Source organism: Eretmochelys imbricata, chromosome 5 (assembly GCF_965152235.1).
Source record: "Eretmochelys imbricata isolate rEreImb1 chromosome 5, rEreImb1.hap1, whole genome shotgun sequence".
NCBI classification, from domain to species: Eukaryota; Metazoa; Chordata; order Testudines; family Cheloniidae; genus Eretmochelys; species Eretmochelys imbricata.
In genome coordinates this window covers 68,387,359-68,409,762 of record NC_135576.1, presented here as the reverse complement: position 1 = coordinate 68,409,762, position 22,404 = coordinate 68,387,359, and the positions used below count along the sequence as shown (strand labels likewise).

The 22,404-nt window shown below is 36.7% G+C and overlaps 1 protein-coding gene across 8 annotated transcripts in view; it reads left to right on the top strand.

The window, feature by feature from the left end:
* Nucleotides 1-22,404, top strand: part of FBXL17 (F-box and leucine rich repeat protein 17) — a 490,032-nt gene that overhangs the window by 266,259 nt on the left and 201,369 nt on the right. Inside the window, exons 7-8 of one of the 8 annotated variants that reach the window (XM_077817279.1) lie at nt 15,960-16,018; nt 19,331-19,507. The exons of the other annotated variants lie outside the window; for them this stretch is intronic. Coding sequence (XP_077673405.1) covers nt 15,960-16,018; nt 19,331-19,413 — 142 coding nt within the window. The 3' untranslated portion in view covers nt 19,414-19,507. Of the gene's footprint in view, nt 1-15,959; nt 16,019-19,330; nt 19,508-22,404 lie in introns of those variants that run through there. 8 annotated transcript variants of the gene reach the window in all.

The following is a 22,404-nucleotide window of genomic DNA, read 5'->3' as shown; positions in this document are numbered from 1 at the left end:
CATGATTCCTGTGTAGTTTTTAGTAAAGATTTACAGTGATCAGTGTTACTGAGTTCATTTAAAGACTTTTTCTATTATACCTCAAGTAATATTCAGTAACTTCAAAAATTGTATTTGCTTTTTCCATAACCTCTTGTATGGTATTGTTTTGACTGTCATCGTTCTAAGATAAAATTTTATATTAAACCCCACAGAGTTTAAGATTTTAAATCTTATTCAACAATATGTACAGTTAGACAGATCCACCCTTCTTGGAAAACACTATTTGGGAATGTGTAAAAGGGTTCAATTACTGGCCAGAACATGAAGGGACTTGATGCAGATTCATGTTGTCGGACACGCATAAACGCAGGGTCTGGCTGGGAGCTGTGGGGTGCTACCTGGGTGGACAAGGCACGACAGATGTTGATGGGGGTGGTCAAATTCCTTGGGTTCATAAGAGGCTCGGCAGTTTGGGTATCCTGGGGAACCAAAATTACTTGGAGTTTGGGGTTCCCCCATCAAGCTTTGGAGCTGATTTGTTTTGGCTGATATAAAAGGGGGGCAGTAAGAGATGTCTGGGAACCCAACTGGGTTTTGGTGGGAAGGCAGCCAAACTAATTGCTGGCACCTCCATGTGGTATTCTTATGTAATCCACTGAAATTCAAGTAAAGTAGTTTCTGCTGAGAATTTGAAGGGATCAGTTTGACAATATACATTGAAATTTCATAAATCGGAACAGCAAACAAGCTTTCAATATAAACCTTTCAGTAAATTCTTTAATCTGTCCTTTTAGAGAACATAATTTGGATAAGAACTGTCTGTACCTTCTGGTCTGTTAATTCTCCCTTTAAAAATTGTACATTCCCCAGTAACATAATCAAAAAGGGTCCAGTTACATATGCAGGGAAAAAGTAGTTAACGTATCCTAAAAAATATCCTTTGAAATTCAAAGGAGGCACAGATACACACAGTGAAAATCTTCATGTTTACATGAAAACAGGCTAGATATTTGAATCAGGGTTTAATGACTCGTATACTGTTATTGTCGAGGTCCTCTCTTGTTTGATAGAATATTTTGAAGTAAAAAGATAATGAATAAAATTAGGGCAGAATTTCTGCCATAGCATTACAAATTAACTTTTCTCTCACCTTTCCTCTTTCTACACATGCAAAGGGCTACAGGCTGTGCTGCACTAGAAAATTAGATGAGCCCAGCTATCTCGCTGAAGGGTGTAAAAAGTCCACACCCGTGGAAGACCTAATTAATCTGACCTAACTCCCAACATAGACAGTGCTTCCATTGACCTAGCTACTTCCTCTCCGGAAGGTGGGTTACCTACAGAGATGGGGGAAGCTCTCCTGTCACTGTTGTAAGTGTCTTCATTGAAGTCCTACAGTAACACAGTTGCAGTACTGCAACTGTGCTGCTGTAGTGTTTCTAGTATAGACATAGCCTTAGAGATTCATGTATGTAATTGAACCGAGAATTTAACCCATCATGTATTTACACTTTTTCCTTTTTTATGTGTTCTCTACTGTGTGAGTCACTGGTTTATATCATAATCTAGTCAATAGTAAAAAAATAAAAAGTGACTTCACTGAGTTTCTAAATACACTGAAAATATTTAATATAAATAACAAATGAAACAATATAAACTTAACTAAAACTCATACATTTGTATTGCTTCAGTTTAGTTGATAAATGTTAATATAGGTAATCTGATAAAAGTATTCACATAATATAAAATAGTATTATAAAATAAATGATAGTGCTAAGTAATGACACCTGGAGAAAACAATATCAGACATCATTTATATTGTTTTCCCATCTTGCTTTTCCCAAGATAAATGAGAACTTTTTAGTATCTATCTGCAATGCTAAAAAGTGATGTGACTAACTGAAATCAAAATCTATCTTCATAAGTAGTGAATAGTTTATCATATTATTAGATCTCTGTGTGAGGAACTGTAGAGAGATATGGTACATATAGACATATTACTAATTATTTTGCACTTGGTCTATTTCCTGTAGCACATCAGTACAGTCAAATGTTGGGAGATACTTTAATATGTATAGAAAGAAGAGTAGTATATACAGACCTTTAGGGACTGGTGGTAATACATTTCTACAAAAAATTATCAGGTAGGGATACTTATTGGACTGATTGAAACCATATGTAGATATATAATATATGTAAGTATTTAATCTGATAGACAATGGTACAATGATTTTTAAGTATATAATTTGATTTCTGTGTTAAAAAATTTGCTTTGGCTCAGTGGATGAGATTTGCAAGCTTTCTCACACTTATTAATTATACTGGATTTTTAGTTTTAATTAGAGTAGCTCTTCTGGGACTGAACCTTTTTACCATTAGGCCATTTGAAACCTATGAGATAAAAAGGAAGAGTTCTTTCAGAATATTATTTACATGATTTTAATTAATGATTATAATCTCCATGGTCATTTTTGCAAAAGAGCATTTAATCCCTTAACCAGTTTTCATGATTTGCATTTTGCAAAAACACGTAAGCCCCATAGGCTTATTATCTCCAATTTTTTTCAAACCAAACTTCTTTTTAGAAAATTTTATTTTGTTCCTGCTCCAAGTCTCATTTCCTACCATAACACCTGTTTCTCATGCAGAGTGAACTGATAGGTAGAAAAGTAAAGTTTGCTTCCTTTTGCCAAGACAGAACATAGCCCTTGGCAAGGTTACCTTCGAAAACAGCTTTTCATGCAGAGACCGTATACAACTGCATTGCTGTTGCCAAGCTCCTCTGACTTTCGAAGGGTCGGAGCAATAGTGTATTCTTTCTCATTGCTGGCGGCACGTTTATGTAGCATTTCTTTTGAGGAAAGGCACTCTAGTGTTCCAAACAGAAGCTAGAAGTTTAACCTTCTAGGAGGAAGGTCAATGTTAGTTTTATTGATAACACAGAAGGAAAGCAACTTTATAGGAATATAAAAGTTAAATTCCGTGCTGAGCAGAAACTGTTAAAAACAATGAGTTTTCAACTGTTTTTATGAAAATCAGTGTGAAAACTTTTATGTTTACAAAGTTGCTTCTTTAGCTCTCAGTGCAGACTTTTGTTTAAAATGTCCATATTGACGATTTGGAGAACTGATTCCTAACCTGTATTAGCATACAGACTGAAATGAAAGGTCAAAATTTCAGGTGCACACTTATAGATAGATTTCCCCTTTCATTCCTAATTCAAGTTGTGCAGCATTAGGGAAAAAATGTACCCTTTAATGTTAATTTGGTTTACAAACATTGATTACTCATAATGCTGGAGAGCATCTGCACTGTGTGTGTATTTTCAAGTCTTTGCAGTATATGATATTTCACAAAAGTATAGTTTAGGACCATATAGTTTGTGCTTAGACATGAAAATTTTGAGTAATGAGAGGTTTCAGAATGGCAGCCGTGTTAGTCTGTATCAGCAGAAAGAACGAGGAGTACTTGTGGCACTTTAGAGATTAACAAATTTATTTGAGCATAAGCTTTCGTGGGCTAAAACCCACTTCATCAGATGCATGCACTGGAAAATACAATAGGAATATATATATTTATATGCACACACAGAGAACATGAAAAAATGGGGGTTGCCATACCAACTCTTAACAAGACCAGTCGATTAATGTGGGCTATTATCAGCAAGAGAAAAAAAACTTTTGTAGTGATAATCAGGATGGCCCATTTCAAACAGTTGACAAGAAGGTGTGAGTAACAGTAGAGGGAAAAGTTAGCATGGGGAAATAGTTTTTAGTTGGTGTAATGACTCATCCACTCCCAGTCTTTATTCAAGCCTAATTTAATGGTGTCCAGTTTGCAGATTAATTCCAGTTCTGCAGTTTTTCGTTGGAGTCTGTTTTTGAAGTATTTTTGTTGAATAATTGCGACTGAGTGTCCAGGGAGGTTGAAGTGTTCTGCAACTGGTTTTTGAATGTTATAATTCTTGACGTCTGATTTGTGTCCGTTTATTCTTTTGCGTAGAGAATGTCCAGTTTGGCCAATGTACATGGCACATGATGGGATATATCACATTGGTAGATGTGCAGGTGAACAAGCCTCTGATAGTGTGGCTAATGTGATTAGGTCCTATGATGGTGTCCCTTGAATAGATATGTGGACAGAGTTGGCAACGGACTTTGTTGCAACGATAGGTTCCTGGGATAGTGTTTTTGTTGTGTGGTGTGTGGTTGCTGGTGAGTATTTGCTTCAGGTTGGGGGGCTGTCTGTAAGCGAGGACTGGCCTGTCTACCAAGAGACAAAGCAAAGCAAAGTTGCAACAAAGCGCGTTGCCAACTCTGGACAGTCTCTATGGAAAAGAATAAATGGACACAAATCAGACGTCAAGAACCTCCCTGTACACTCAATTACAGACCTAAAAGTCGCAATTATTCAACAAAAAAACTTCAAAAACAGACTCCAACAAGAAACAGCAGAACTGGAATTAATCTGCAAACTAGACTATTCCTACTAAAAGAGTAAACCCAATTTTCTTGAAGGATTGTTTTTTAAAATTAATTTTAACTCAAAAGCTAATTATTAATAGATTTACTTCTACATTCTGTCAGTGGGTAAGTGCTGTAATTTTGGGGAGGATGTGGTGAATTTTTCGTAATACAAATAATAATAAAAAGATTGAATTCTAATTTAAGTGCAAAGGTGAACTCAGCCCTAACTATGGAGCCTCAACTGGAACCTGCATAATGCTTTCTTCCTCTCTGCAGAGCTCTTCCTCTGCTTTTCCAAAACAGAGCATTTCTTATCTCTGTTTCAGAACAAGTTTAAAACCCCAGTTTGATATGGAACTCAGGGCTTGGGGCTTTCTCTTCAGTTAAATATTTTGAATGGACAATATCTAGCTGTTTTGAGAACCTGTCTTTTCTGTGTTTACTACATACAGACATTATACATGGAGGATATTTCCCCCCATGTGTCTGCAACCCTTTTGAAGTTTACACATAGAACTTCTATTGCACACTAACAATGGGCTTGCTAATTTAATAGACCCCTATCTACAGGCCTTGGTTCACCAGGATAAATAGTTTGTCCTTTTTAATATCTTGTCATAAAATTGTATTAATTCACATTTTCAAAACCACTACAGTTTCCTCACAACATCTCAAGAATGCACCAGCCAAACCAAGTGCTTACCTGTAGTTGGTAGTATATTTTCAGTTACAATACACAAAGTGTTAAGTAATATAGAAACCTATGCTTAGTACCTGTATCTTGACTTTGTTTTTTAATTGGATATGTGCTCTAGAGGGCATTAGGCTGAAGTGAACAACAATATAGAAACAACATTGTATTCCTTGAGTATAGTCAATTAATCTCCCTCTACCTTTCAAAATAGTTAGTTCTAAGTAACTGTTGTATAAATTAGGTCCCACTGCAATGGCTATACAATAAACAAAAGAGAGCCAGCTACAATGCAGATTAAATGCAGTATACATTTGATAATTCTCAACCCCTAGTGAGATAATCCATAAAACCTCATTGTTTGCACCCGCCAAATAGTTATAGAAACCATGACCACAATGATTATGTAGTCCCATTGTAATTGCATATTTAAGTCTTGCAAACAGGTGTTCATAAAGACAGATTGTTATGCCTTTAATTAGGTTCTCTGGGTCTAGTACACTGTATAGTATTGAAGAGTGTTGTTAAGAAGTGTTTACTTTTAACTAGCTGTGACATAAAAACTTCTCTAAAGGCACTTGCAAAAAGAAACCAACCAAAGAAAAACAACCTCACCCCCACCTCTCAGGGAAATAAAACAATGATGAAACCTGCTGGGAACTAGATGGCTCATATTTTGTGCACTGGTTTTTCACTTCTTCGCCTCTCGGTCACTGCTCTGAATTCAGGGTAGGTCCTCATTGACCAAAAGTAGTTTTGTGTTCAGGCTATTCAGTGACCTCTGAGTAATGAGTGTGGTCATACTCCACATATGTCCACATCAGAGTTGTTGCAAATTAGCAGTTTCGTTGGCAGTGTCATTGAAGATGCCAAAGTTTGAATGGACCTGGAGACTGGATAATCTGTTCATGCCTATGTGCTTTGAAAAGAAAGAGATGAACTGTCACTGACAAAGATCAGACCCCACTTATTATTAAAAAAATATTATCATAGAGAAATCAAGAGGAAAATATTGACAACATCTTTCCATAACTATACAAATTATATATTATATAAGCTTTATATTGTGTTCTTGAAAGTCTTTGTGGTGTTGAAAGTTATAGCTAAGGTTGAAAATCAGCTTTTTTAAATGAATTCCTATGTTTACATGATCATGACTGTTCCTCAAATTTTAGTTTACAGCTGAAATGTCCATGCTTAAATTCTCACAAAAGGTGAATTTATTTTGGTAAAAGTATGATCAAATGCCATTTAGAATAATGCAAAAAGAGAAAATATCAGTTTTGTATTTTAAAACAACTGATTGATTTGTGCATAGCACTCAGAAAAACCAGATTAATTTTAAAATGCCAGTCTTCTCAGCCAATGGCTGTTCTTCCCTGAGACAAATGCTATGTTTGGAAAACATATTTTAAAATAATGAAATTTATAAGCAATTTAAAATTTGTTTTTGCAAATGTTCAATAAACGTTGTCTTAGACTTTGTTTCTAAATTGCCTGCAGCACAAAAAATAGATTTATTTGCATATATGTATTATATAATATTATTTAAACTATGCAAATTATAATAATACAGATTCATGCTGAAATCCATATTGCCACAGCTCACATATGATTTTATTTTTTGTTTCTGCATTCTCTTTGGTGTATATAAAAATAAAGGAAAGTAAATAACAAAACCTATATTAATGGAGCATCATGGTTGTAACTTGAAATATGAGATGTCAGGAAATGAAAAAGTCAAGTTCACAATACAAGATGAAGTCAGCTCTGCTGTTAAATATATGTGTAGTACTTTTTATTAATATTTAGATACCTATGGCCAGAGTCCAGCCTCCACTACAGCAAATCTTGTGCTGCCCTGGGGCGCGTAAAGAGGCCTTAAAGCTTCCTTCAGTTGCTCCTACCCAAAGCCAAGCTTCCTTGTAGGGGGAAAGAAAAGCCAAAATCTCAGTGAAGTCCAGTAGGAACATCACGTTGCCACTTTTTTTCATGTTGGAGACCTTAAGACATCACATTGTTTAGGCCATTACAAAACCACACCACCTCCTTGCCAACCCTTGTTGTAGTCCCCAGTGTATAGGATGTGTCAGACCAGAGTAGCTTTGGCAATCCTTCTCTTTGGAGAAACTTGAAAACTGTTGTAAATTGCATTGAGCCAAACTGGTACCTGGATGACCACAGGAACAAAGATAGCTTAGAGCTGTGTTTGAGCTGGCTGTAAGGTCACCATACCTATAGAGGTTACCATTAAAAAGCCAATATTTTCCCATTGTCACCACCCAGTGGAATCTGAGATACTGTAGTTAGGGCTAGGCAACACACAAACCAATTCACCTGCAGCAACATAATCCACTTTCCTTTCTTCTGGTCTACCACAGATGTTGACTACAAATGGAAGCGAGTTGCTCCAGCATTTGTATCAGTCTCTGATTAACACTGCCTTTGAGAATTGAATCTCTTATATTGCTTTAGTCCCTCACAGCAGCAATGACTAAACCAACCATAAATTGTTTTGCCAGATTTTAATCTTTAGCAGTTGCTCACTATGACTTTTGAAAAGCAACTTCTCAGGGGAATTTCCTTAGAGGTGTCTTACTTTCAGATAATACTGTATACCCACATCATAAAAGTCAGACCTCTTTAAGGTGTCTTATATTGGCAGTCAAAATCACTAATCACTTTTCAAAATGTCGGCCTTCAAAACCACCAACTTGCCATCTTAAAGTAATCAAGCATAATATTATCTCTTTTCTGAATACACAGATCTAAATATAGTTTATCTTTGGAAAAAAAATGCAAGTGATGGTCTATAATTAAAAAAATGGTCCTCTCTAAATTTAGTTTCTTTTGTTGGTTAAACCCCTGCTGCTGATTTGAGGGTTCTGAAATGTTATCTATACATTAAAAAGTCAGAGTAAAGAAGTAATAAAGCTGACCCTACCCTTCTTGCTTACAGTGTCATTCAAAGGTTAGCATTTATTTATGGAGTAAGTGGTAGTTTTTAGAGCCAAAGCCCAAATATATTTTCTCCTTACACTCATCTTTATTTGGGGTTTCAAACTTTTCTTGTCTCTTTTCAACTTCATCCCACCAAATCACAATAATCGAAAAGTAAGAACAGAAGAAACAACACCAGTTATGCTACTGGTAAGCAATCACTGCTTATGATTTTAGAAAGTAGAAACTGTGTAAGCCCATACACTCATTTTTCAAAAGGAATAGCTATGGCAGGTCATAAACAGTTGTAAAATAGGCATGGTGTGTGTAGACTAGGTTGATGTTGCTTTTTAAACTTAAGTATGATCTAACTAGGTTAGCAAATTACACATTAATAAGCAGTTTTCCAATTTACCAACCTTTATCCTCATTTACTCTTTTTTTATTTATAGTACAAAATATTTCATAGACGTTTATTGATGTAACTTTTGGTTCGTTTTGTCAGTTTCTAGGCTTTTCAGTAGATAGTGTACTATGTGCACAGGCCTCTTGTTAAACATTTTCATAAATTTGTTTAAACTACGAATTTCAAACTCCTCCTTTTGCAATCGTAGTATATTCTGAGGACTCTTCTGGAGAATCCCTTGCTTGCTACAGATCTAAAGACTATGTTTTCTCATTTGCTCTGCCATTTAGTGAGTTGTTTATGGGCACAAATACCTAGTACAGTTATCATTTCTAACTTGTAACGTGGGATAGTGCTAAAATAAAGTATCATTCTGAGGTATGCACAAGTTGTTCTTAATGTTGTACTAAGTGTAAATGAAAAGAACTAATACAATGTGAATTTCTGTGTAAAGAAAATAGTTTTCCTACCCTTTTATTCTTTGGCTTAGTTCTTGCATTTGTCAGTTTCACATTTGTCTATTTTTTTTTAAACAACAACAACTGCAAGTTTAGTGATACAATCAGCATTGAATAAGGCCTGGACTGCCTCCAGCAATTCTGTAATGTCTTCAGTACCATGGAGCTGATGTAAAATGATTTTACAAATGTGTCAGTGGTTGAGGTCAGAAGCTTTATAACATTCTGTACAACTTATATGACATTCTTTAGATTGTGATGGCTTTGATCCAGAAATAAAATAACAACAACAATAAAAATTTTTTGTATAACTGAGAGTTACAAAGGAAAAGTCTTGTTTATAGATAACATTGTTTTTGATATGACTACCTGTTCAATATCTTTAAATAGTATCATAGTGTGGAAGTGATTAGTTAACATCTTACTGCATTGGGTTTCGTGTTCCTATATGCAAATCAGACTGAGTGCCTTGTTCTAAACTTTGCCTTCTTGTACTTCACAAAAAAAAATTGCATTTGTCAAAGATGGCTTGCACCACCACTTAACCTGACTGATTATTAAAAGGTATTGCAGGAATCATAGATCCCCGTGTGATGTTCCACACAACGTATATGCAGTGTTGCAACATATCCGTTGCAATACTGAAGCACAAGCAATCATTAGAGTCAACTTTCTGCTTTCAATTTGTTTATGAGTTAGTTTCTGTCAAAACTAGAGCATTACTGTAAAGGCAAACAGCAGTTTCTTTAAGATTCAAGTCATTAACAGAATATACTTGAAAAATCAAGGATTAAAAATAGTTACATACTCAAACAAATTATTTTGAAAATCATTTCTACTATCTGCAACAATCTGGGTTCAGTGAGTTGTCACCATTATTTTACAGGTCGTAGCTGTTTATGATGTTAACTATTGAAGGGAAACCACATAACTGAAGGCAAATCAGTTTTAAAATAATGGTCCAATTTGTGCATTAGCCTACACTCCTGTGTGTAAATCAGCATAATATTACACCTATTTTATTTAAAAATGTAAAATGCTTGTTTGTAATTTTAAAATCTACAGTAATTGTTTCTTTTAACTCCCTGGTATGTATGTCTGTATCCATGTGTTGTCCTTTGTCTTATACTTAGATTCTAAGCTCTTTGGGCAGGGACCACTTTTTTTGTCTGTTTGTACAGCACCTAGCACAGTGTATCTTGGTCCATGACTAGAGATTTTAGGCACTACACTGAAACAAATATATCATAATCATAATTAATAATATACATGGATCAAATTGGAAAACGTAAGTGTTGATAATCTCCTAGGCGCTGCCTGCTTGAGATGCCATCTTGAGATGACACTGGCAATAGATTTTGCATGTCTTTGAAATACACTTGCTGCTCTTCTTTCTTGCATGCTTAAATCAATCAGCAATGAAAAATAACAATTAATAGTTAATCTTTCCATTAAAATTATTATGACTCTTCAGAGATTGTGAACTGTTACTTAAATTAATGAGCAATTATTCCTGTGACTGGAACCCACTTCAGCCAGTGGAAGCTACTCATGAAAAAAGTGCTCACTAGCGAGAGTGAGGGTGGTCACAAACTGACCCTTATATTTTTTGTAATAAAGAATTAAACAATGAAGTTGAATTCAACCCATATGTGTGCATATATCATTAGTGATTTCTGACAAATTCACACTTTTAAAGTGCCATTCATCTTTAACGTAGCTTGTTTATATGTTGTTTATTATTTTTTTCATCTAGAATAGAAGGATTTTTTTTTATAAATAATAGAAAATGTGGGGAGGTTGGTCTCCTGAAGAGGGTTTGAATAATTTTTTCTTTTTACACAAATTCTTGCATAGTAAGACTACTATTGACACTTCTTAGCCTGTTCAGAAACGTAACATACAATACACAGAGCATTATGTGAAACTGTTTTTGCTTTATTATGATGGTGAGACTAAAATTCTCACAGTACTTTATTAACCTATAATTCATTATTCTGAAAAGAAACTATTTTGAAGCCTTTGTGGGCAATAAATTTTGGCTTTTTGGAAAAGAAGTGCTATTTGTCTTTGAAACTTAGAATATTTTTCCATGTATATGTTATCTCAAACCTATAATAAATCTTTATTTTTATCTTAGAAATTATTTTTCTCCAGTACTCCCATGTACCATGCAAGTGGTCTTAAATGGTAAATGTTGTTACTCAGAGGGCGTTCCTATAGTAGAGGACTGAGATGAGTGGGTGTTATTTTGCTTGAATTTTGAGACTGTATGTTACAAAGAAAGCATTCTCCGAATGTTGTACTGTATGTATTATTTAAATCACTGAATTAAAAATAAAATTAAGCAATTATAATGTGCTTTAGTCAAACAATAACATTGATCTGTCCAACAAACAGGTCAAAATGGCTGAACCTTGAAACAGTATGTGGTTTTTAACTAAGTTATATGTGGATTTCAAATGATAACTTGGTAGTGTGTAGAATTCTTTTGTCTTATTATTTAAGATAATGTAAAGTTCCTTTAGATTTATTATAGTAAAATAAGGAATTAGGGAACATAGTATATAGAGTTTCAAAATTCAAATAAGCTATTTAAAATAATATAGTGAACTAGTCTTCCCTCTCAAATAAAACACTGAATATGAATGTATTAACAGATACTTTATTCTCTGCCAGTTTTAACGATTTCCAACCTTCTAAAATTTATATAAAATAAAAAGCATAAAAAATTGCTTTGACAGTGGCTGGTTCTCAAACTGTGGTCAGTGGACAGCCACTGGTCTTTGAGCCCTTTCTATTTATCTGCAGAGTGAAACCTGTGAAGCAGCCCTGGCAGAGTGGAGATCAATTAAAGGAGAGTTGCATCCATGAGAAGATCTTTCTCTTACAAAATGTTCCTCAGAATAACAATTTTGGAGAACCACTGGCCTGGCACCAATATCAATGGCAGAGGATCACAGTCCTGGATTCAGGTTAGCAAGGACTGTGAGTGCTACAGAATAGTGTAAATGAATCATTCATATGCCTCCTGTTGCTCTCCAGCAACGTTGGTAGCTAACAGGTGGAGCATTATTTTGTAGTGCCCGTACGTTTTCTGGTAGCTTCACAGGAAACACATAGAAGATCGGCTCATGATCAAGGGAGCTTAGAATTTGAATGATGGACTTTAGGATAAAACATACACAAGGAAGAGGAGGTATGAGGAAGTGATTTTTGTGAAGCATACATATGCCATGGTTGTTTGGTTTTCTGGGTAAGTGAGCCAGTGTTGACTTGGCAGTAGAGGAGTTACATATAGTCCTCCTTATCCTGAATTAAACATTGCCAGGGTTTAACAGGATTTGTAAGGAAAAGAAATGGGGAAATGAATGATGACTCCTCAAAGGGAGGCCTGGATACATTGTACTTGGTTGTTTTTTAATTATAAGACGTTTTGCAGAGGTTTTCATCGAAGTTTTATTTATTTATTGCCTTTAAGTTAGTAATCGCAGGATATGTTAGGAAGGTATCTGTAATGCTATTTTATTAATTTAGGGACAGATACTTCCTGTACAGTGGCAAGGAAAATCATTTCCTTAAATGTTTTGACACTTTAAATGTTTTCTCCTCATTCTCACATCTAGTGTGGATGTTCTGCTGTGCCCCACACAGAAGTGGAGGAGTGTTTGGCCCACAGAACTTGTGATTTTCACAAAATATATGCAGCTCTCAAGGATGCACTAGAATCTAGGGCCTGCACCTTCAGACTGTCTGCCAGCCTCCTCTTCCCCCAGTTTGTAAGCGGGTGCCCTGCAGCCCCCCATTGTGGGAGGATCCAAGTCTTTCTGGGGAAACGCACACAATTCATTGCTGACTATATTAGCATGAACTTATCCCAGGGTTTTCTTTGACGCTTTGAGGGAATGTTCTAGAAAGCAGCCTTCCTCCTAGTTATCCCTCTTCAAATCTGCAGGGGCCAGATCATGTGGGGCACTTATAGAAAGGCTCACATTGGGTTGGGAGATGCATGCCATAGAGCCAAAGCAACAGGCAGAATAAAACTACCCATTTGCAGAGACTTCAGCTCACAGTGAATGATACAGGGTTGTCTTCTGTCCCCCTCCATTGTTTGACATCTCCACAGAACCTATGGCACACTGTGTTAAGTACAATTTTTACATAGAAGATTTTAATTTAAGGGTTACGAACCATGTGCTTTCTTTATTAATGGAAGACATCCTATTCTATCTGGGGAGCTGTTCACCTGAAAGACCTTCAGATTCTAATGCATATTGAAGTAAAACTAGTCTGTAAATAATGTGAAGAGACTCAGTGTTACTTCCAGTAATAACAGTGCCCCAGGAATCCTTGTGGGAACCTACCTGTAAGGTGTAAGGAGGACACCTGAGAAATGTGTATATACAGTGTAAATGTATATACATGCATTGTGTTCAGATAGGGTTAGCAAAACAAAATAACACAATCAGAACTATGTCCATGACTGTCACTTCCATAATTGATTCACTTATGAAAAATAACTGCAAAAATTAGATTTGCTCCAATAGAATGCAGTAATGCCATTCAGAGGAACATCCCCCATACGTTGCCTATATTTCCTGAGGCTTTCACATTAACTATGCACACAAGTCTATCTCTGTGTTGACAGACTATTGAACATATTCCTGTGAAACGATAAAATGGTGGGAGCTTTGCCATTGACTTTGAATGATACCAGGATTTCACTCCAAGAGTTTGTATAAAATATTGGTATTGTGTTTGGTTATCAGTAACCTTCTGGGCCCTTATTTTAATTGTTCTTCTGGGTAGGTCAATTATAATTTTAATATCTGAGTTGCAATATGGCCACTCTTCTACAATATATCAGCTAGTTAAGACACTTCCAGCTCTATACCAGCCAAGCAATATTCTGTCTACTTTGACAAAAAATGAAATTAAAGCCATTACTCAGGATAGAACTATAACAGCATGTATCATTTGACATAAAGTGCTCAAACTTTGTAAAGTACATAAGCAATATCCCACTTTGGTCTTTATCTAAAAATCCTACGTTTCCACAAGCTTTACAAGATAACATTTTAGTCACTGGAAGTGCCAGAAAATCAAATTGCTATTAAATATTTATGGTGGAAGACACCTAATGACTTCCAGGGGATGCTGAAAGAGAGTCAGTATCCACAGAGTGCACTTATCATAGGTTGTTGTTGTTGTTGTTATAATTAATTATTTAAGTGCTGACAGTTTGCTCAAAGTTGTACAAAACACAAATAAAAATAGTGTCAGCCCCCAAGAACTTAGTCTCCATCAAAGACAAGACAGTGTGTACCAGGAGATCCAGAGGAAGAAGCTAATTTATTTTCTTTTTAAAGCACTTTAGACCAATTGGCAGAAGAAAAGACCTGGAATTAGCAGTGTTATTACAAAGTTGCAGTTTTGTTGTAGCTGATAATTTTTTTTTATGTTGATGCTAAGTATACTTGTTTTCATATGGATTGCTTGATTTTTGGCTTGATTTTTGTGTTAATATGCTTACTTATTTTTTAATATAATGTATCATAATAACATAGGAAGGGCAAAAGCTATAAAAAGGGAATTAAAGGCTATTTTTTATTCATGTATTTTTGAATATTCCTTCTGTAGCTGATTCTAGATGCAGTTTAGCCTAATAAAGCATACCAAATGAAGCTACACAATCACTGCACCGCATCTAAAAGTGGGGGGCTGGGGGGGGGGGGGCGCGTTGTCCAGTGTTGCTGGAGAAAGGCAGCAGTGCTTTATGGCAGCAGGGAAGGGGGGAGGGAAACAAAGTCAGAAACTGCTGCAAAAAAGGTTAGCGGTGGTCAGCTTTCCAGCGCTGACTCACCCCCCTGAGAAGGGCCGAAAGCTTTAAAGGTGCAAGCCCTGGCGTTGGAAACCCCTTTCTTCATGCAGCAGGCAAGGCAGCACCCACCCTTCTTCCCCTAGAGATGCGTTTATCAGGTTGTGTTTGCTGTGGGCATTGCGCTAGTTGTTCATTTTTAGGGGGGCTGGGAAGGAATTGTTCCCTCACCGCCATATTGGCTTCAGTAGAGTTGGGGGGTTTTCACCTTCCCCACAGCAGGTGTCAGGGAAGACCTATTATGGTGAGGAAAAAAGTGGTTAGGCTGTATATCACAACTTATTTTGTAAATGTGGGGCAGATGTCCAGTGCAGGTAAAGGAATCCAGTGCCCAGATAAATGGCCTAGTAAAGGACTTAAAAAGGAGGTGCTGATTAAAGGAGTGGAACAGTGGGAGATTTTGCGGCTCTTATGGTTGGAACAGCAGGGTGCCAATCCCCTTTCTTAAAGTCCACTTTAATCCTCCTCCAAGGGGGGATGGATGGTAAGGTCCAAGCCACGGATTGGCTGGGGAAGCTGGATGGAAAATGAAGCGGGGGCTGGTGGAAGCTCTGGGTAGCTATTTGAATGATCATGGAGTTGCCTGCACTGTACACTTTTATCTGCCGGGTAGGCCAAAACATCTAATAATAAAGTTGCGGCCTGATTAAATCCATATCTAGTGTCTTCTGTTGTTCTTTCAGTATAGCTGGACAATGAGGGAGCTGTGGGTTTTTTTGTTTGTTTGCAAAAGGAAAGGTGTATATTTAATTTTAATTCTTTCAAATGTATGCGCTTTTACTTTTTGAGAATGATAGCTACTTTTTTATTTTTGATCACAGCCTAATTTTCAGAGGTCATTGACGAGCACAAAGTTTTAACTTATCTGAGCACCAGAGAGACTACTTATTTCAATTACGCTATACTTTTGTGAAATACATTTGCTAAAACATCTTATTTTACAAACCTGAATATTATATTGATATTGTGAGTACTTACTTAAATTGGAACTGAGAGTACTAGAATATATCCACAGGTTTAAACTATCCTTCATTAATTCAAATAATATAAGTTTTTGCAGACACTTAATCTATTAAAAACTTCAGACACAAAGAAGTTACTTTTAAAATTAAATGCTGAATATCTGAATTTATTCCAGTTTCCATTCCAAGAAAAATAGGACTGTCAGAAATTTAAAGACAATCCTGTGTTTAAAAGGTAAACTGATGTAATATGTCATATTAATAACCTGCTATACATTTATGCCACTCTGATCTAGAGTAGGAACAAATGCAGTGGGAAGGAGCACAGCAAATGGTAGTTTATTTCGATAACCACTGCAATAATTGTTGAAGAAGTAATGCATTTCTTATTGTGCTACCTATATTTGAAGTTGAGAGTTTGTGAATGTTACAGTTTGATAAAATTTACAAAACATCTTTGCAACTGTGTCTCCTTTTGCATTATAGAAGAAGGAAGGCATAGTGCTGTGGCCCCTTTTTGAGAGGGTAGTAATTAGAAGTATATAGAAATAATATAATGATTAGATAAAATATTGTACAGAGTTTTCTTTTATGTGATTCTGCCTGTTCTAAAGTCAATTTATTAAGTGAAAATGCTAAATCTCTCTTCCCCAGCCCCAGTTTTTTTTCTCTCTCTCTCTCTCTTTGGTTCTACATGTTTTATTTCAGGCTGAGACACGAAATCTGTGTGTATTTAGTTCACAAATTTCTTTCAAGTTCTATTGCTGCTAGCTATAAAATATTTGGAATTTCTCTATGCTTTGCATCTAAGTCTTACCTAGACTTGGACATAGATCACATATGTACATCTGAGATATATGGAGGACCAAAAAGGCTTATTTATAGTTTTTGTGATGTAGGGTGCACACTTTATACTCATTTTTAGGCTTTTAGAGAGAAGAGATGTGATTAATGAGATTTGGGAGGGGCAGGGAGTAGAGGTTGCTGGTTGGGGCAAAAATGTATTGGAGCCTATAAAGCTACATTTCTTGGTTCGTGTTCTCTCATCAGAAATCCTAATCTTAGTTACAGCAATATGGTGATGGTGAGATACATTGTAATGTGTTATTGTAAGAAATGTTTCATATCAGATATTTTACTTGGTTTTATTTTTAGTTTGAACTCTGAAAACAAAATTTAAGACTCAGGACAAAGAGAAACTGACCAAAACTGGAAACATTTAAATGAATACCCCTGTAGATGAAATGTTGACTATTCAAATAAATGGGATCCGGATATCAACCTTTCCTGGTTTTGGCTTGGCAAAAACAAACCAAAAAACCATAACAAAGCTTTGCTAAAACAAAATCCCCTCAAGGTCAGTCCCTCTCTATGTAGAACCATGTAGCTGAACTGTCCCACAACTCTGGAAAGTTGGATGAATTGGGATCAGAACTGAGCCTTCTTTGAATTTAGCTTTCCAAAACTAAAATACTCAAATGCACATTTTTTGGGTAGCTACTTAAAGAAAATTGTGTGAAACATGCTGTCTTATACTAGCACAGGGTTATCATAAACCAGTGGATTTAGTAAGCACGGATTAGCATCCTGAGCATAGAGTTCATATGATCCTTAAGTGAAATCCGATAAAAGTTTCCATTTTCATACTGAAACTGGCAACTTTCATCAACTATAGGTACCAGATTCCTATTCTAAGGGAGAGCCAATGTGACATTCAGCATCCTTTCCTTCAATATCTGGGAATGGCTGGCCAGCCTCTTCTATTCCTTCTGTGCTTGTTGTCATTTGTAGTAAAACACATAGTTTGGGGGTTTGTTCTGATAGCAAAATTCAAACTGGATTGCGTTTCACAGGAGCTATACGAGGGCATAAACCACAAGGGGTGTTCTAATACAGAGATGGTGGCTCACAGTTACATTTGCAGACAGTCTTGTGCAGCATGGTTTAGAAGTGTTGTATTAGTCTTCATATATTGCTGTAAATATTGCTCTACTGGTCCAAGGAAGGCACCTGAGGAGTCTTTCCCTCACTATCTTCAGGGATTCTGTTTTTCTCTTAAATGCCTCTCACACCTCTCCATTAAGAACACTACATCAGCACAACAAATTCATCGATAGACTTCTGATAGCCTAACACAAGTCTGTAGAAGTACCTCAATAGACAAAAAGAAAAGGAGTAGTTGTGGCACCTTAGAGACTAACAAATTTATTTGAACATAGGCTTTCGTGAGCTACAGCTCACTTCATCGGATGCATTCAGTACAGTAAGGTACAGTACTGAATGCATCCGATGAAGTGAGCTGTAACTCACGAAAGATTATTTTCAAATAAATTTGTTAGTCTCTAAGGTGCCACAACTACTCCTTTTCTTTTTGCAGATACAGACTAACACGGCTGCTACTCTGAAACCTGTCAATAGACAAAACCACTCTAAACTAGCCTCCCTTATCATTTCCCCGGTGCCCCACCCCACAGCTTGGAGTGAAAGAATGAGCTGGAGTGAGAGAACAATTTCTAACTTTACCCTCCCACATGGTATCACAATGTCTGTACCATGCAACACACTTTAAGAAAAGAAAATCAAACAAGTGACTACAACTTAAAAAAAGGATATATACGGTATGCTATATTAATGTAAAATAAAAAACCTTTACAAATGCTACAGTTAAAAAGACTTGGAAAATGTCAGCAACAACATAGGATACAAACTACAGAGAGTAAAAAAAAAAATTTGGGATACAAACTTTTTCAAATAATTTATAGGATACCAATGAACCACAGGCAAAAAATACTACTTAAAGAAAACTTCAATGGAAAATGGGAAGCTCAGAATAAAAAGTACTCCTAGCGGAATGAAGCTTTGTTTAAAAATAACCAAAGAGACAAAGCTTAAAATATTCAATTTTTAACTCGAGTAAGGAATAGTGAAACTGAATCGAAAAGTTTGTGACTTGTTTGAAAACTCTATTAAAAAAAAACAAACCCAAACAAGCTCCAGTTTCTGTTTAAAACTATTTTGACATTCAGGTCTCATAATACATATTTATTTGTGTAAACACCACACTTTTATGGCAATGTTTCCTTGTCTTTTGTAATGAAAAGTGTTTTATTTTATTTATACTATATCTTGCATCCAATTAAACAAAAAACAAAAAGATCCTTTACAATGTCACAGTTAAAGAGGCTTGGAAAATGTTTGCAACATATAGGATACAAAGTACAAAGATCAAAAAACATTTTGGATACAAACTTTTAATAATAATTTATAAGACACCAACGAACCACAGGCAAGAAATACTACCTCTTATAATCATGTTATTTATAACCTATTCTTCCAAAATATAAAATCACTGGTTTCTCAGGATAAAATTATGTGAGATTAGGGAAGGTCAAACTAATTAGAATAACTTAGTATTTTCTGCCCTGAACTTTTGGCCAAAATGTGAATCAAACCTAAACTTAACCTTTTTTAAAGGTCTGAAAAGTTCAGTTACATTTTTATTATTTTTATTCATTTATTTGAACTGTGATGCATCTCCAATTTCCAGGTTGGTCCGAAAGTCTGAATGGTACTTCAAGCTCAACAGAAGCAAGAAGCACTGCAAAACTCATAGAAACACTAGTCTCTTGAGATGATCAAATGAATTTTGTAGAGTCAGAAAGTTGGTTAAGTTCAGATAAGCATCTGACTTTTAAGATGCTTTCTGAAACCAAACTCAGACTCTGAATGTTGTGGAATTTGTCCATCATTAGTCAAGAACATGCACAGTAATGGAATTTGAAATACAGTCTCGTGCCCAGGGAATTCATCAGTCCAGAACAGAGTGCTGGTAGCCAAGCCTACAAGCATTCCTGGAGGCAGCTCAACTGGATACTTTTTGACCCTGATCCCTCTCTTTCATGACAGTGGAGATGTTGTTAAGGGCGCAATCTGCCCTAGTGTGCCTTCTTTGGAGTATTTCACAAAGTGGGGGTGAGGAATTCTCCTTTTTGTTCTTTGCACATAGCTCCCATTGTCATTAATGAGAGCTCCATAAGAGATCCTCATTTCTTGAAAGTGCACCCACACTTTCAAAAGTGTAAGTTCTGAAAATGAAGGGTCTCCCTTCAACAAGTGTTCCTTTACTTTGGCTGAGAAAGTTTTCCAAGCCCATCAATTAAGGCAGCCTTTCTGATAGACCCAAGGTGAATCTGACTGGAAACTTGGCACATACTATAACACAGTGCATTTTGGAACATTCTTAAGAAGGAGTATGTATAATTTGATTTACGGGGCAGTACGGTCCTAGCAAAGAGGCTGCGATAGCTGTTAGATCTTGCAATATTATTTGCTATGGTACAAGTGCTTTAAAAGACACCATGCTGTTGTCATGGGCTTCATGTTGCTAAGAAGTCTATGAGGGAAGTCATATAAGTGGAAAGAAAGGAAGTATCATATTTTTCAAGTGAAAATTAAGTTTTGGAGAAAAATGCAAACTTTCTAATATTTTTCAGAAACCACTGGCCTTCTTAAGCTTTGTTCTTCTTATACTCGCTTATCACCTTATTACTTCATTTAAATCATTATCGAAGGTGAGAAATTTTCAGTATGTAAGAGACACCAGAATATGACACTTAATAGAATCATAGATGATCTTTTGCACAGTCACAAATAAGTACTAACGATTGTTTCCTGGAATGCTGATTAAAAAAAAAAAAAAAGACAAGACAATAATGAACTCTCTCATTTCTCATACCATTGCAGGATTACCTGTGTCTCAGAGTCAAGGCCAACTCTGCACTTAAGACAATTTGGATAGAAAAAGGATTAATGAAATTAAGTATATAATGCAAGATGATAGACTGGCCTCCTTTGGTTATTCCTGGGAGAATTTTGTGCCAAAAAAATCAAAAATTCTGTGCACAATATTTTAAAATTCTGCAAAAATCTGCTTTTTTTAAATCAAAATAACAAAAGTATCACTCTAGCTTCAATTATTTGGGTAATTTATTTCAAAGTACCTGTCAACAAGTAATCAACAATACAGACATACACACAAAAATTTTCCCCGGGAGTATAAAGAAACCTCTACAACAGCCTAGTTCCAGTTCAGTGCTACTGGAGGGGCTGCATGGGGCCCCCCAGAGACCAAATATCTGCACCCTTCTCCCACCAGAGCTCAGCTGCAGAACATTCCCCAGCAAAGACACCCAAACCCCCTCCCCCCAGAACCCAGCTATGGGGCACCCCCAAGTCCAGACATCTGCGCTTCCTCCCCCCAGATCCCAGCTGCAGGGCACCCCAGAGCCCAGACACTTGCACTCCATCACCCCCAGAGCCCATCTGCGGGGCACCCCCAGAGCCCAACATCTATACTTCTCTCCCATCAGAGCCCAGCCACAGAGCACTCCCCAGCCCAGACACCCGCACCTTGTCTTCCCAGAGCCCAGTCATGAGGTACCCCTAGCTGAGACACCCGCATCCTCCTCCCCCAAGAACCCAGCCATGGAGCACTCCTGGCCCATACACTTGCATCCTCTCTCCACAGCTTCTTTACTGTCCTATCAGGGGACGAAGTATGGTGCCGCCCTGCCCTTCCTCACCATTTACCAGAGCCGGGTCTCCCAGACCCTCTACTGTCCCTGATGAGGATCAAGGATCCCTTGATCCTTGATGAGGATCAAGCCTGTCAGCCAGAGCGTGCAGAGCCTCCATCCCCCACCAGACTGGGTGCTCCGCTCACTGTCAGCTGAAAAGCTAGGCTCTGCAGAGCGTGGGGGCCTGCAGCCTCAGTTCTTCAGAGAAACATAAAATTCTGTGTGCAGAATTCCCCCAGGAGTAATGTGGAACTAATACAAGCTGCCACTGTCTCACAGTTCCTTCTTTCAGAGGCTATGCTCAAGGATTCATTCAAGGCTAGGGGACAATTGATTTGTTTCAACTCTCTGACCTCTTGAGGAACACGTTAAGAAATATGGGGGGAAAGTCTCTTTGTAGGAATAGCTTACAGGTGAATTAATGCTTTGCAGCAGTCTCAGTCTCAAAGAAAAATGGGAAAAAGAAATGACCCTTCCACATTTCAGTTGAGATAGTAAGGCTATCTGGCTTAATGTAAAGATACATCAGATACTCTTTATCCTTGTGATTGTTCCAGAGCAAGATATTTAACAGGTGCTACTGAACTATGGAACATTTGTTTTTCTAGATAGGCAATGCCCAGCGAATGTTAGAAATGCAAACAGCCACATGCTAAACTTTTGCACATCCTGTGTATCTGTCAAAAAAAAAAAAAAAAAAAAAGCATGTGGTCTGAAAAACCATATTCATTGCTCTCTCAAAAACTTAGTGTCACTATTTTTCCATCTCCATACTTGCGTATTTTAGGAGTGCTAGATGACTTGGTATTACCACTTAACATTAAGAAATGCATGGCAGTGAGTATTCAAGTAGCCCAAAGAATTATTTTAAGAAAATGAAATCTGTAATTCCTCCCTCATACATAGACTGGCTTAGTGAGCTCTTTACTACAACATTAATGGGGGAAAATGACTGTCTAATAGAAACAACTGGAAAATATAGGAGGATGTCTGGTTGCACACAAAACTATTGCATACTTCTAAAATTTAGTATATATTAGTTCCC